The sequence below is a fragment of the Camelus bactrianus genome, chromosome 12 (genome assembly GCF_048773025.1).
Source record: "Camelus bactrianus isolate YW-2024 breed Bactrian camel chromosome 12, ASM4877302v1, whole genome shotgun sequence".
Taxonomy (NCBI): Eukaryota; Metazoa; Chordata; class Mammalia; order Artiodactyla; family Camelidae; genus Camelus; species Camelus bactrianus.
Genome location: NC_133550.1, coordinates 35277534 through 35293788, shown reverse-complemented (window position 1 = coordinate 35293788; position 16255 = coordinate 35277534). Strand labels below are relative to the sequence as shown.

At 34.3% G+C, this 16255-nt stretch overlaps 1 protein-coding gene across 2 annotated transcripts in view; it reads left to right on the top strand.

The window, feature by feature from the left end:
* Positions 1-16249, top strand: part of GAS2L3 (growth arrest specific 2 like 3) — a 34717-nt gene extending 18468 nt beyond the window's left edge. For both annotated transcript variants that reach the window (XM_010962780.3, XM_074375231.1), the window contains exons 6-10: positions 21-162; positions 4330-4393; positions 5065-5203; positions 8840-8947; positions 10463-16249. In XM_010962780.3, the coding sequence (XP_010961082.1) occupies positions 21-162; positions 4330-4393; positions 5065-5203; positions 8840-8947; positions 10463-11794 (1785 nt within the window). In that variant the 3' untranslated portion in view covers positions 11795-16249. The remainder of the gene's footprint in view (positions 1-20; positions 163-4329; positions 4394-5064; positions 5204-8839; positions 8948-10462) is intronic.
* The last annotated feature ends 6 nt before the right edge of the window (positions 16250-16255 follow it).

The window sequence follows — 16255 nt, the reverse complement described above, 5'->3', positions numbered from 1 at the left end:
TAGTCTTTTGTCTTTTCCAGAATTTTCCAATGAGAAAAGTGCCCTGTAAGAAAGATGCTGCGTCAGGTTCATTCTTTGCTAGAGACAACACTGCGAACTTCCTTCACTGGTGCAGGCACATTGGAGTGGATGAGACTTACCTCTTTGAATCTGAAGGTTTAGGTAAGTGTTATTGTTGTTGTGTTTAATGCTTATTAGGATATTTTTCATATAACTCAGTAGAATATTTTTCTCCAAATAAGGGCTCAAATGCCACATCTCATTTCCCTAGAAAAATTTATACTCGAAATACACGTGAAACAATTGGAGAATCAGATTCTGAATTAAATATATGATTAAGCTTTTCATTTATAGTTACAGATCCTAAATATCTAGAGTGGCCTAGACATATTTTACTTCCTAAATGAGTTGGCTACCGGAAGGTTCTGGACTAATAATGCTTAACTAATTAATGTTTTCATCAAGAATTACTTGGTAGAGTAATTTGTCTTTAGGTAATTACAGAAATAACAGAAGGCCAAATGTTGTATGCTCACAGTGCTTAGATTTACCTCATAAACAGCAGCTGCCAACTTGGTTATCTAAGTGGAGTAATGTTTTTGACTTAATGTTTTAAAAGATCATACTCTACTAAAGAATTACTGATGTATTTTCTCACTTTAAGTCAACAGAAGCATCTGTGCAGTGACCAAAGTGAAAACCATCGAAGTTTCCTCGAAGTATTTATGTATATACACACAGACACACAGACACACAGACACACAGACACACACACACACACACACACACAGAGACACACACACACACACACACACACAGAGACACACACACACACACACAGAGACACACACACACACACACACACACCACCACACACAGAATTTATAACTTTTTGTTAGGAGCAGTAGCATACTAAGTGCGGGGGTCGTGGAAGTAGTAGTCTGCTCTGATAGAGACAAGTATTTTATCACTGGCATTGCTCAGAATTGCTGGTTCGTGGTGGTAATAAAAAGCAAACCAACTGTTAGTTGGTTTTATTATTGTTTCAAGTTACTGTTGTTTTAAATATTTCTACTGACCATGCACACCCTGTTGTCTGCAAACAGGGTAGCTATTCCCACTATTACCTGTTTAGTATGCCTCTAGAGATTCCCATCCAGTATAGAATTAAAAATAATGGATTGCTGTTTTACCCACCAATTTGTACCCTGCTTTAATCCAGGTGTGCTGATCATTAAGCATATTAGATTTCTTTTTAGTTGTAGCATTTTGAAAAATTGAGATATGTTTCACATACATAAAATTTGTCTTTTCAAAATGTACACTTCAGTGGTTTTTAGTATATTCACTTTGTTGTGCAGATATCACCACTTATTAATTCCAGAATTTCCATCACTCCTAAAAGAAAACCTGTACCTACTTGCAATTGGACCAAGTTACCATTCTCTGGCGACCACCAGTCTACTTTCTCTTCCTATGATTGGCGTACTTTTCATATAAATAGAAGCATACAATATGTGGCTTTTGTGTCTGGCTAGTTTCAGTTCACATTATGGTTCATTTATGCTGTAGCATCTGACAGTACTCCATTCCTTTTTATGGATGAATGGTATTTTTTTGTATGAGTATACCAATTTTTTTAATCCATTATCAGCTGATGGACATTTTGATTGTTCTTACTTTTATTATTTAATAATATTATTATTATGAATTATGCTGCTATGAATGTTTATGTACTAGTTTTTGAGTGAACACATGTTTTTAATTCAGGGATATACTTAGGAGTGGAATTATTGGGTCATATGATAATTCTGTGTTTATCTGAGGAACTACCAGACTGTTTTCACAGTGGCCACACCATTTTACATTCCCACCAGCAATGCACAAAGGTTCCAGTTTCTTTATATCTTTGCCAACACTTGTTATTTTTTAAAAGTACAATTGACCCTTGAACAATGCAGGGACTAGGGGCAGTGAACCCCCAACCCCTACAGTGGAAAATCTGCATACAACTTTACAGTCAGCCCTGTGTATCCATGGTTCTGCATCCACAGATTCAACCAACTGCAGATCTTGTAATACTGTAGTCTGTATTTATTGAAAAAAATCCGTGTGTTAAGTGGACCCATATAGTTCAAACCCATGTTGTTCAAGGGCCAACCGATTAACCATCCTAGTGGGTGTGAAGTGCTATCTCATTGTGGTTTTGATTTGAATTTCCATAATGACTAATATTGTTGAGCTTTTTTTCATGGGCTTATTGGCCATTTGCATATCGTCTTTGGAGAGATGCTATTCAAATCTGCTCATTTTTTAGGAGGGGTCAATTGTCTTTTTTTGTAGACTTGTTAAGAGTTATATTCTGGATTCTAGGCCATTGGATATATGATTTGCAAATATTTTATCCTGATCTTTGGATTGTCTTTTCTTTCTTGATAGTGTCCTTTGATGCATAAAAGTTTTTAATTTTGATGAAGTTCAGTTTATCTTTTCTTTGCTTATGCTTTTGATGTCATATCTAAAAAACCATTGCTTAATCCAAGATCACACAGAATTTCACCAATGTTTCCTCCTAAGAGCTTTACAGTTTTAGCTTTTAGATTTAGGTCCTTGAGTTTTGAGTAATTTTTTGTATATGATGTGAAGAAGGAGTCTAAATTTTTCCTTTTGTATGGAGATATCCAGTTATCTTAGCAGCATTTATTGAAAAGACTGTTCTTCCCCCTTTGAGTTGTCTTGCCACACTTGTTGAAATTCAATTGAACATAAGCATGTGGGTTTATTTCTGGACATTCAATCTAGTGCATTGGTCTGTATGTCTGTCCTTATGCCAGTAAACACTGTCTTTATTACTGTAGCTTTGTAGTAAGTTTTGAAATTGGGAAGTATGAGTCTTCCAACTTTGTTCTTATTTTAGATATTCTATGTCTCTTTCAATTCCATATGAATTTTATCATCAGCTTGTCCATTTCTGGAAAAAAAAAAAGGCTGTTGGGATTTTGACTGGAAATGTACTGAATCTGTAAGTCAGCTTGGAGAGTATTATAATAACAATATTATGTCTTCCAATCCATGAGCATAGAATGTCTTTCCACTTATTTATATGTAATTTAATACCTTTTAACAATATTTTATAGTTTTCAGGATACAAGTCTTATAATTCTTTGGTAAATTTATTCCTAAGTATTTTATTCTTCTTGAAGCTGTTGTAAATGTAATTATTTTCTTAATTATATTTTAGATTGTTTTCAGATTGTAATCTACAAAGTGCAGTGATTTCTGTATATTTATTAATCTTGTATCCTGCAACTTTAGTGAACTTGCTAATTAGCCCTATTAGTTTTTTTTATAGACTCTTTAGAGTTTTCTAAGCAAAGGACCATGTTATCTGTGAATAGAGATAGTTTTCCTTTTTTCCATTCCTGGGATGCTTTTTATTTGTTTTTCTTATGTAAACACCCTGGCTAAACCTCCAGTACAATGCTGAATAGAAGTTGTAAGAGTGGACATCCTTATTTTCCCTAGCCTTAGAAGGAAGACATTCAGTCTTTTACCATTGATAAAGATGTTAGCTGTGAGTTTTTCAGAGATGCCTATTTTCATATTTTTAAAGTTCCATTCTATTTCTAGTTTGTTGAGTCCTTTTTGTCATGAAAGGATGTTTGGTTTTATCAAAAGCTTTTTCTGTGTCTACTGAGATAATTCTTTTCATTTATACTTTCAATATAGTGTATTGATTGATTTTCATTTATTGAACCAACTTTGCATTACTCGGCTAAATCTTACTTGCTGCTGGATTTAGTATTTCATTGAGAATTTTGTACATCTATATTCATTAAGGATATTTGTCTTTAGTTTTCTTGTGATGTCTTTGTCTGACTTTGGTATCAGGGTAATATAGGCCTCATAGAATAAGTTAGGAAGTGCTCCCTCCTACATTTGGAAGAGTTTAAGAAGGCTAGTCACACATAGTCCTATGCTAAAGATTGTTTAGAATAAAATTGAGGTGATACATCTCTTCAAATAGAATCTCCTGTTGAGAGATCTGAAATATTAATGTAATAGTACTAAGCCCTTAGTTTTTTAGACCTAAAACACTATGCATATAATGGTCATCCATGGTAGGTTTTCGTCTTCTTGTTATACAGTTTTGTTTCTTTTTTAATTTAAGGAAGATGATAATATGTAGAGAAAACAAAAATCTTTTCTAAGGCTCCAAACAAGTAAACTTACTGTATTAATCATTCTTTTATTTTACTTCTTCCATGCCAGAAATATATTTGCCTGTTTAATTTGCCCCTTAAAATATGTGGTCTTATTTTTTCACAGTTTTGCACAAAGATCCAAGACAGGTGTATCTTTGTCTTCTTGAAATTGGTCGAATTGTGTCAAGGTATGTATTCCACAATATTTCAGAATTTCAATGTCATAAACAGTTTTTAGGCTACTTTATTTTAGCTAGAACACTTTTTAATAAGTGAAAATAATTTTTGATTGAAATGAAGTAACTTAATTTACAATTTTTTCTTTCTTTTTGTTTCTTTATTAACTTTGTTCTGTTCATGTGAGCCATGTCATGTGTTAACATTTACTTGCTCAATATATCTTGTCTTCATTTAATATTACACTGTAAAAGTGGATACTTAAATTTTTTAATTAAGAGCAGAGTAAGAGTATGCAGTCTTTTAGCAGTTCAAGGCGAGGCAAGTCCTTTGAACACAAAGAGGATGTAGTAATAAGGCCGAGGCTTGGTATCCTCCGTACCTAGCTCAGAACCATCTTCACTCACAAGCTGCTTATTTGAAGGCACCTTTTAGGATCCTTGATTGAATACTAGGAGCATCCAGTAACCCAAATATATATGCTGTGATGTAAAGATGATAATATGAATTTTTGGCAATCTGTGGGACATTAAAAATGATTTCCAGATGTCCCAGTGAAATAACTGGTAGAAGAGAGTCAGACGGACTTTATTTTAAAATAAAGTATAACCTATTGTGATATGCAGGGAAGTGCTTGGGTCAGACTTCACTTGCTTGATGAGATTTCATAATTGGTTTTCAGATATGGGGTTGAGCCCCCAGTATTAGTAAAACTTGAGAAAGAAATTGAGCTAGAGGAGACCTTACTTAATACTTCTGGACTTGAAGATTCCATCAGCATTCCAAAATCGTGCTGTCAGCATGAAGAGCTGCATGAAGCTGTAAGTACTTGCTATACTATCTTTCAACTGTGATGCCTCAGTCTCATAGTTTGCCACAGGCGATGCTATGTTTAAAAGAAAATGTTCTTATTCAGAATATACACCAGTACTGATTTCCATTCTCTGGTGGGTTCAGAGCGTCGTATGTTAAAGGTGACTTGCTGTTGCCTGTGTGTGATGAGGAATGGGAGTGTACTTGAGGATGAGTGGGGCAAATAGACTGGAACCCATCATGAAGTGTTCTGTAGGCCAAAGAATTCACTGGTTCCTTTTTAAATTTGATAGTGCTGTAATCTGATTTGTAAATCACAAGGATTACTCTGGTCTTGTAGAGGTTATATAATCCAGGCAAAGGATGCTGGGAACCTGAACTTGAGCAGCAACAGTAGGTAAGGAGCAAAAGAAACAAATGTAATGTAAGACATATTTAAGAGAATTGACAGGAATACTAATTCTAATAGGGAGGGGAAAAAATCTAGGAGAATTTCCAAGGTTTCAAGTCAATGGTACACTGATAATTGAGGAATATAGGAAGAGGAAAAGTTGTGAGAGCAAATTGATGGGATTTTTCTGACTGTTCCCCCTGACAGAGTATTTGCAGACTTGCTAGATGATGGGTCTCAAATGAAAAGTCTTCAAAACTTTACCAGTACATCATTAGGTAGAAGTTAATAGGATTACAGTTGCTTAGGCTGTGTGTCTTCTGCCGTGACTGCAGTATGATAAGTGATGGAGGTGAACTGAGCCTCAAAACATTTTTTTCTGCTTAGACTGTTGCTTAGAATTGAGTCTTTTTTTGCATTGTAGTATTTTATGAAAGTGCTTAATGTACAAAATTATTCAAGAAATAATAAATAAGTCATTACTAATAAACTGTTGTTTTGATTGTTTTGTTTAATATGATAAAAGTCCACAGTAAAACATGTGGATAGCCTTGCAAGACAGGTTAAGAAAATGTCAGCCTGAACAACTCTTTATCAGGCCTGAATATTATATTACTGCATTATATTACTGATTTATATGATGCCTATGAATATCAGTATGCAATGCAGTGATAATGTAGTAGGTAAAAACTTGATTTTAAATCTCATATAACCTAAAATAATGGTAATTAAATAAAAAGGAAAACATTTTTTATTAAATAGGAAATACAATATGTTAATTTTCCTATTATATAAGGACCATATACAGTTTGATAAGGAAAACATTTCCAGTAGGTAACTGACTGTTCACATAAGAAGAAAATACAATGTTGAAATTTGCTGATAATCAAGGAAATCAGATATATGATTTGTCACATCAACAACATTTTTTAAAATTATGAAACTTGGTGCTGATAAATTCTGGTAGAACTCTACTCAGAGATTGCTGTTTGCAGTGGAAAACGATGTAAACTTCTGAAAAACAGCCTTGACGAATGGATATCAACAGCCACGAAAATGTTCCTCTTTTTTTTTTTTTTGGCTTGTTTGTTTTTATGAGGGGGGAGTAATTAAGTTTCTTCATTGATTTTCACTTGGAAGAAGTATTGGAGATTGAACCCCTGACCTCTTGGGTGCTGAGCATGTGCTCTACCACTTGAGCTATACCTTTCCTCCTCTTTTTTTTTTTAATTGTATTTGAAGAGAGAAAAAGGTAGCATGAATGAAAGTGTTTATTGCATTATTATTTATAAGGGTGAAAAATTGGAAGCAATCTAAATAATCCCAAATAGGGCAGTGGCTAGGTAAAGTAGGAGTCATTATCTTAACAGAATAATAATTTTATGTAATCATTATGAAGACCATGTAGCAACAAGAAAAATGTTTATTTTGTGAAAAGTGTGTATCAGAACAAGGAGAATGAAAATAATTGATAGTAGTGCCTTTACAAATGATTTTAATTTCTTCAGCTATTTCCTTTAGTGTTGTAATGTTAATTATGCAATAGATAAGCCAGAAGAGAACATTTTTTATTTACAGCTCTTCTTTTAGCCTCACCACTTTCCTTAGATGGTGGGTTAGTGCTGATTTGTACTGCTGAATATAAGTGGTTCTTGTATATTTTAAACAAAGAAAATAAGTGACTTTTCATGTCTGCATTCTTGTTATGAGAACTAAAAGGAACACATTTCTTTAAATATATCTGTGCTATATAAATATATTCAATGTCCACCTCTACATACATGATCTACAGAGATCTTAGAGTCATGTTTAAGTAAGGAACAATTATTATCTGATTCATTATTTAGAGTACTATTAAGTATACAACTGTAGTTCTGTGTACTTAAGAAACTGTAATGGATGGAAAATAATGACTGAAATATATATCTGCTTTCCAATTACTTTGTTAACTAATGTGTAAATGTTTTAAATAATTGTAAATTCCTTACCCAGGTTCAGATTATTTTTAGCCACTTTTTGCATGTGGTGTGTGTATGTGTGTGTGTATGAATGTGTGTGTAGTGTGCACATATACCCAGGAGGTAAACAAGATAAACTTGATTGAATGTCAGTTCTATTTATGATCATGTTATTTTGCTAAATGAATGATATAGGGAGATAAATCCAGACCCTTCTGATCAGGCCCAGGTGAATCTACATGTGTGCATTAATTTTGGGTTAGATAATTAAGAAAATCATAAATTTCTATTAATGTTCAGCTAAATAAACTGGGTATATCTGAAGAGACTTTCTTTATCCATCATCCCTAAATTCAATTAAATGAATTTGTTCAGATATACTCTGTGTGACAAGTAGTTGAAAGAAATATATATGGCCTTGCTTTTTCAAAAATGTGATTTTAGGAAAACAAAGTATTTTCTGTAGTGGCTGATATGTGACTTCTTTTTTCAAATCAAACCTATCTCAGCAAATATTTTCATTTAATCGGTTTATTTTAATTTCCATAGTTTTAAATATAGAATTCCTGAATTTTTGTATTTATTCCAGTTTTTACCATGTTTTGGATATTTACTACAGTTAAAAATTCTGTAAGCCCCTTGAGGAATAGAGGTAGAATTTTCCCCTCAACTTTCATCTCCTTAATAGACTATTGAAACAAAGTGGCACTTTTAGAAAAAAGCCTCTTGAATTGAAATTATTTGAATTTACCCGGTCTGGGGCGACTAGATATAAATGTCTCTGTTTTAACAGTAAATTTGGAACAAATCTGTATTACTTTAGCATAACGGTAAGGGGCAAGTGAAAATTCCTGGTTAAACTTTATCTGACTGGCCGACCTTTGGTTTGACAGATATATTAATCCGGTCTTGAAACAATTCAGGCTTAATAATGAACTCACACGTTTCCTGTGCCTTAATGAATGTGTTTTGAATTGACTTCACTCTTGTACACATGCACAGGCCTCCTCTAGTGGTCAGTGAGTGTACTACTGTGAGTAGTCAGCTTGATTGCACTTGGGCAGAGAGAAACTGACTCAAGACTTCATCACTGATAGCTTTTATTAGATTAGCTACTGTCCAATCTGAATATTTGTCAACAAGTAAAAGAGAAGAGGTAATAAATAGTTGCACTGTCTTTAAATTTTTATCTTTGAGTTTGCTTTTACCAGCTATCAAATAACCTTGCATTTTAACATTAAACAAAATAGTTTTTGTCACAAGCACTAAATTTTGTCTTTTATTTTTCATTTTAGGTTAAACATATTGCAGAAGACCCTCCTTGTAGTTGTTCTCATCGATTTTCTATCGAGTACTTATCTGAAGGACGGTACCGACTAGGAGATAAAATACTCTTTATAAGAGTAAGTCACCATTACATCCTACTTACATTGAGATCTCATTTTGGAATTGAATTTATTGCTTTACCAAACTTCTTTCGCTCTCCTTTTACTTTTTAAAAAATTGGAATAGAGGATGTTATTAATGGAAGAACTTCACTCTTTAGGGAAAATATGGAATACTTACTTTCAAGAGTATATATACAATGAGTTTAGGTAAACACCTTTAATATAGCAAACAACTAACTACAGGATAGTAAGGCTATTTAGGCATTGAATATAATTGGGGGGAAAAAGAATCCGTATACCTCAGGTAACTTATTCCATTTCTCAGATTTCTAAAATGGAATAATTTTGCATCATAAGAAGAAAAAGGCAAACCAAATGCATCTAATAAAATTAAATATCAATCGGTAAGAAGAAAAATAAATAGAAACATTGCACTTTATGATAATATATACTTTGGGTCTTAAGAATAAAGCCTTTTTTTTTTCCTTGACACAGCATCAGTATGCCAGCATACATGTTCATTTTCTTCCTTTGTCCCATCTGCAATTTGCAGTTGATTAATCATTTGCTGATGAGATGGAAGTTTTACCTGTTCAGAATTCTGCCCACTTCTGATGCAAGAGCTGTTTTATTCCCAATTTAAGAATATAATATAAAAGTATGAAAAATATTTCACTACCCTTATTTTCTTTCATTTCATATATTATCATTACCTTCTCACACCTCCTGAACTCACACAGAAACACAAATGTGCATGTTCCATCTTTTAATTAGCTTTCTTTTCTTAAAGGCAGTATGATACAGTGATGGTGCATAGATTGTGGGATTAGAGTTAAAATTTGCAGAGGAACCTCATACAATTGTGCAAATTTGCTTACTGAATGAATAGGGGCCTGAAGTCCAGCTCGGGCTGTGCTGGTAGACCCAGGATGTGTCTTATCTGCACAAAAGCGCCATTTGGGTTGGAGCAGCCTGGTGTGTTTAGGGCTGGGCCAAGCTGTGTGATTTGGGACAGTTTCCTTAGTCTCTGAGAACCATAATTTTCTCATCTGCAAAGAAAAACTAGTAATAAGTTGTATCAAAATTTTTGAACATAAAATTGATATGATATATATGAACGTGATTTATTAAATTCTAAAGTATGAGTTTTGGTCATTTTTTTCTTTCTGCTGTCATTTTTTTCTTTATTATGAGACTTTTTTCTGTAAGTCCCATTTCTCCTCTCCCTCTCCTTCCTTCTCTTCTCTCCTATCTTCCTTCAATATTCAATTCTTTATTGAACAATATTGTCCTTACAGTTTTGTATGTTAGTAATGGAGGACTCTCTATTGTTAGTTGCATGATTCAGTATGAATTAAATTTATTATTTTAATAACATAAGAAAGAGACTGTCGATTTCTAGTGAAGCTGTTAGCAAACACACTGAACTGAATTCACAGGTCACAGGCATCACAAATTGTGAGTGCTAATGAATTGTAACTACACCTTACAGTTTTACAGCTTTATTTTTTACTTTCTTTTGGGGGAAAGATGCTTCATGGAAAACATGTCATGGTCCGTGTCGGTGGAGGCTGGGATACTCTTCAAGGATTTTTGCTTAAGTATGATCCCTGTCGAATATTACAGTTTGCTACACTAGAACAGAAAATTCTAGCATTTCAGAAAGGAGTGTCTAATGAAAGTGTGCCTGATTCGTGTGCCAGAACACCTCAGCCTCCTGAAATGAATCCTTTGTCAGCAGTTAGCATGTTTCAGAAACAGGATTCAAAACCTGGCACACCCATTGGTCTTCCAAGGAGCAAAGAGAAGCAGGTATGTTCACCAGCTGTGTTGCTGCCAGCATCTTCCCTGAAAGGAGGTGATCTAGCCTCCAGGTCAGTCCGTTCTAAACTTCCAAATTCTCCAGCTGCATCTTCTCACCTTAAACTCAAATCTTCAAAAGGCATAACAAAGAAACCACAGGCTCCTTCAAACAATGTGACATCTTCACCTGCTTGTCTAAAGCCCGTAGGTAAAAGCCCTGCTTCACCAGCTTTATCAAGAACTGCACCTTGTGTGTCTGAGTCATTAAGAAAATGTGTCCTATCACCCAAAACTCCTAAGGCCAAGTTTGTTCCAGCCAAGGAGTCAAGAGAGATGCATGAGTCTACACTTTTGCCAGATAAGCGTTCAGGAAAAACTGAACCAAAGCATTTGAAACACAGTCATGTATCTTCCAGGGATAATGCAACGTGTCACTCAGCTGCATGTTTAAATTCATCATCAAAGTGTCCAAAGCCACCTAAGGCAAATCTACATGTAAGGCCTAACCCCTCTCCTTCTATCTGGTCCCCTCCAAAAGTGATGGCATCCGGTTCCAAAACCACGACCACGGGTCCGGAAACACGGTCTGAGCCATGTGACAGAGCCCCGCAAGCGGGGGCAATGCCAGCCCCGAAACCTAAGTCAGCCTGGAATTTAAACCAGCCACTTTCTGTAGCCTCAGTTGCTCCTACAAAAGCTGCACAGAAATCGAAAGATAAAAATACTGTTTCAGTTGCCAAAAAGCAGCCTCAGAATAAAAGCACATCCCAGAAGACAGGAACCAGCGCCTCCAGGTCCCCTGGCCGCACCCCACTGTCCATCATGAGTGTTCCCCAGTCTTCTGCCAGAACACAACCAGACCCAAAGTCAACACAGACTGCCACCAGGAGCCAGGACTCAGCCAAAGGGCCTCCAAAAAGTGACAAAGCCCCAGCCTCAACCAGGAAACCACCTTCCTCTGGCAAGGAGGCAGTTAGTGGAGATAAAAAATCTCCTGCAAAGAAAAAGGAAGATGACCATTATTTTGTTATGACTGGAAGTAAGAAACCTAGAAAATAAATATAACATGTCATTTTAAGAAAACAGAGGAAAGAAAGAGAGGGAATGTGTTAGCTTCACATCTTAAGTTTCTCCTAATTGTGTTTATCCATTTGGGTTCAGACATTAAATACAGTAAGATGAGGGTAGAGGTTGGGGTGATGAGAGGGCTCATCAGAATTCACCAGAAGGTCCCCTTTTAGGCAGACGGTTGTGAAATTACCACGAGGCTGTCATTAATGATAGACATTTATTGTCTGTTAATGTCTGTCCATGAAGGGAAATATAAAGTTAAATAACACTACTAGAGTTATAACTATAGTTGCTATGTTTTGAATATGTATTAAATATGGAGGTTGTTACCTGCTAATAGTAACAGAGGTGCTCTTAATGTAAGTTACTGCATTTTAGTTTAAAAGCAACGGTTCAGCACTTGTCTTACAAAAGGCACCTAATTCAGTTTCCTGACCAGGGTAGCCTGATGGGACAGTACCAGGTACCGACGGCTGCTGCTGCTGATTAGCTTGCTGTTGCTCTGGCTTTGGTTGGACTGTTACTAAATTTTTTTTTAAGCTTTCCAAATTAGAAGGAACTGATTTTTTTAACTGACTCACATTAACATTGGTAATATTTTGTTACCAATATTTTTGGTAAAAAAGTAAAACCAATTAAGGTATTGACATATAAATTGAAATTTGTAAAAAATATTTTTCATATTATTTATAAGAATGTATACCTTGTATTTTAGATGGACATTGTGCAATGTGAAAACGGAAATGATTTGGTAGTTTTTAGCATATTAGAAATATTTTTAAAATAATGTAATTTTCTGTGAGTGAAGATACCAGTTTTTACACTAAAATAATGCTGTTTAACATCAAAATTATGTTTTAACCATCTCAAAATTAAGGTGTGATATTAAAGAATCTTAAAGCGCTGCTATATAAAAATTCTATCATGTGGTTGTAATTTTTCTTTAGTGAGCACAATACCAATTTTAATTAGATTCTCCCAATTATGTTAACTTTCTTTAATAAAGTCATGCTTCAGTTTTCCAATGGCAAATGGATAGTATATATGCATCGTTTTCTGTTCTGTAGGCAGATTCTCCAAGGAACTTACCCAGATCATGTAATGACTACATAGACCTCATCAATCTAAGATGATACTTGTAAATAATTTGTTTTTTAAGAGATTGTAACTATTTTAAAATGATTAATGTACTCTCAAAAGTTTTAGGGATATGTTTAATAACTTTACAGTATTATCAGTTATCACAGGTTGTTATATTCACTATTAAGGTTTGTATTTCTCTATTTCAAACTAAAAGTGTTTTCTAAAGAAAAATAATGGTTCACACAAATGTGTAATCATAGAATAAGCATCTTAAGCTGACTACTAATGTTGATAGATTATAAAACAAGAAACCTTTGTATAAAACTAAGTGATCTTTTGTCTGAGGAATACAGTTAAAATCAAAGCTATATGCAGGCTAGTTTTTGAAATAATTGATGCTTCTCTTCTTAAAAGAGACAGTCCCAGAGGAGGGTATAGCTTTGTGGTAGAGTGCATGCTTAGCATGCACAAGGTCCTGGGTTCAATCCTAGGTACCTCCACTAAAAAAATAAAATAAAAAATTAATTAAAAAATACATAAAGAAACCAAATTACTCCCCCCCTCCAAAAATAACAACAGCAAAAAAGAGAGAGACAGTACCTAAATACTTAGTTTAGTTCCACTGTTGATCTGGGCATTGAGGTAATATTTACATCTTTGGAAGGTGAGTCAATGTTCAAGAAGTACTGGAAGTTTTACATTTTTAGTGACAAGAAATATTTAATGTATCTTTAAAGAGGAAGAATTTTAATTTCAAGAAGGAGTTTATTCCTTTGTAAGACCAAACAATACTTCTGTTATCAGTAAATTCTACAACTTAAAAAAAAAAAAAGGTAAATGGATGTAACTGATTCCAAGTAGATTTCACAAAACTGTAAACAGTAACTTTTGTGTTGAGAGTAATCAGGAATCAAAGTATCATCTGACACAAATTCCAGGAATTGTTTTTTTTTGAAAATTGGAAGTTAATTTATAAGTAGCCCTATTCTTCATCAGGCTACTGATAGTACGAATTTCCAATTCCTGTTATTCTGTTTTGATTTTACACTTTGATATGGTGAGAATATTTTTGAAATACTCATTTTATCCTATATTCATGATCAGGGAAATTCTCCAATTATATTCACATTGGATGAATTTTTATTTCTATATAGCTTTCTCTTCCAACATAAAGTATTTTTTTAAAATAAACAATGGCTGAGAGATACTTTATTCAATATATTTTGAAATGCTGTTAAAGAGCTGGTATATCCAGTTTTCACAATTTTAAAAATACATTGTTGAAGTTGGAAGGAAGTTTTCATTTCTTCTTAATAATAGTGTGAGATTTTTAAAGTTTCTTTTTAATACTTAATAAAATGAATATTGAGCTTCAATTACTGAAATATCTGGAAGAAGAAATAATGTCTGCTTTCAGGAAAGAATGGAGTAAGTTTTTATTTTTCATTGCTATAATTTGTTAACATGACAAGCATACCAAATTAATCTTCAGAGGAAAATGAAATGCTGATTATTTTTACATTGTTTGGACTTACAGTGTTGTCTTTCAGGCTTATATCTTCAAAATGCCTTGGTAAATTAGATGATCTCTAACTTTCCTCTCCACACTGAGTTTAGTTAAGGGAAATTTTTTGAGAAAAAAAAATTACTATTCCTTCTGCAGTCTGTCTCTGTCTGACTTAAAAATCTATTACTTCTTTAAAAGGTTTCAGTAACGTATTGTTTATGATACATTCTTACATCTAGGTTTACATACTGACTCTATCTGAATCCAAATTTGTGTATGTTTTCTTGTGCCAGCAGTGTTTGTATCAAATTTTAACTTGTATTTTCTCAAGCATTAAAATTTAAACATATATATCAAGTTCTCCGTTTGCTTTTTTGGGTGTTCTTAATACATTCGAATCACTTGATTCATGTGAGAAATTGCACATATGAAGCATTCATAATTTGAGAATAGCTTTAATTTTATTGTTTTTTAAAATGTTCTTCTCATTGTGGAATTTATTTCACTGCTTCCAGGAAACTATAAAGTTTTGCCATTAAGTAACAGTATTTGTTCCCCAAGTGGCCCTAGAGCCTCCATTTTAAAAAACATTTAAAATAAATAATTGTCCTTCGAGTGAACATGTTTCATATGCGAGAAGTTCCAAGAGGAATAAATGAATAAATTTAAATTTCTCTCACACAGCCCTGAAACTGCAGTACAAAGTGGTGTCCTGTAGATCCCTTCAGTGATCCATTGCGTTGTGCTAGGTGCTGGGGAATCCAGTAAACGGCCATGGAAGAGGCCAGATTGTGGTGCGTGTGTATTGGAAGAGGAGAGGAACGTGACATTTTTTATTTTAATCCTGAGCCCGGAGGTCAAATGGAGCAAGTGTCTTTAAACAGCAATTTGTAGTAGTTTCCATTTACCTGAATCATCAGCAAAAACAATTTTTGAAGTTCTGGAAGTGCCAGGTCTCCTTAATGATTAAACAAAACACTGCTGAGGATGACAGCCTTTGAAATCAATGAAGCTCAAAGGGGAAGTTAAGCAAGAAGAGTTGGGAGTCTTCAGAGGATGTAGCAGGAGTTGGGAGGTGCTGTTCTTCTTACTTTACCCTCCTTCACTTCACCGCTTAAACATCACTTAGAAACTTCCAGACCCGCCAAGGCTGGTTGGATGCCCCTTGTACTTACTTCCTGCCTTCATGTTTCCTGTCGTCACAGTGTCACCTAACACTGATTTCCCATTCATTTGTCTAAATCCCTTACCACACCTGGTGGGGCCACTGTGTCTCACTTGTTCACGATTACATCTCCTGCATTTAATGCCTAAACGTGGAAGAAAGGACAGAGGGAAGGAAATATTCTCTTACGGATGGACATAAGCACCAGTATGTGTAAAGTGAGCCTCTAGTTTAATACTGTTGATAAACCTACTGTGGAAGGATTTTTTCCCTGGGAAAATGTCATAGTAAAGTTTGAAGAAGCCTGCAAATATGACCTGCTTATTTCTGGAGAGAAATGGAGAGGAGAGAAGGGGACAGTTATAAGAGAGGACTTGAAGTTATGGATTTCTCTCTCTCTCTCTCTCTCTCTCTATATATATATGTATATATGTATGTATATGTGTATATATATATTTTTTATTGAAGTATAGTCAGTTTACAATGTTGTGTCAATTTCTGGTGTACAGCATAATGTGTCAGTCATATAGGAGCATACATATATTCGTTTTCATATTCTTTTTCACCATAAGTTACTACAAGATATTGAACATAGTTCCCTGTGCTATATAGTATGAACTTACTGTTTATCTATTTTATATGTATTAGCTAGTATCTGAAAATCTCAAACTCCCAATTTATCCCTTCCTCCCCC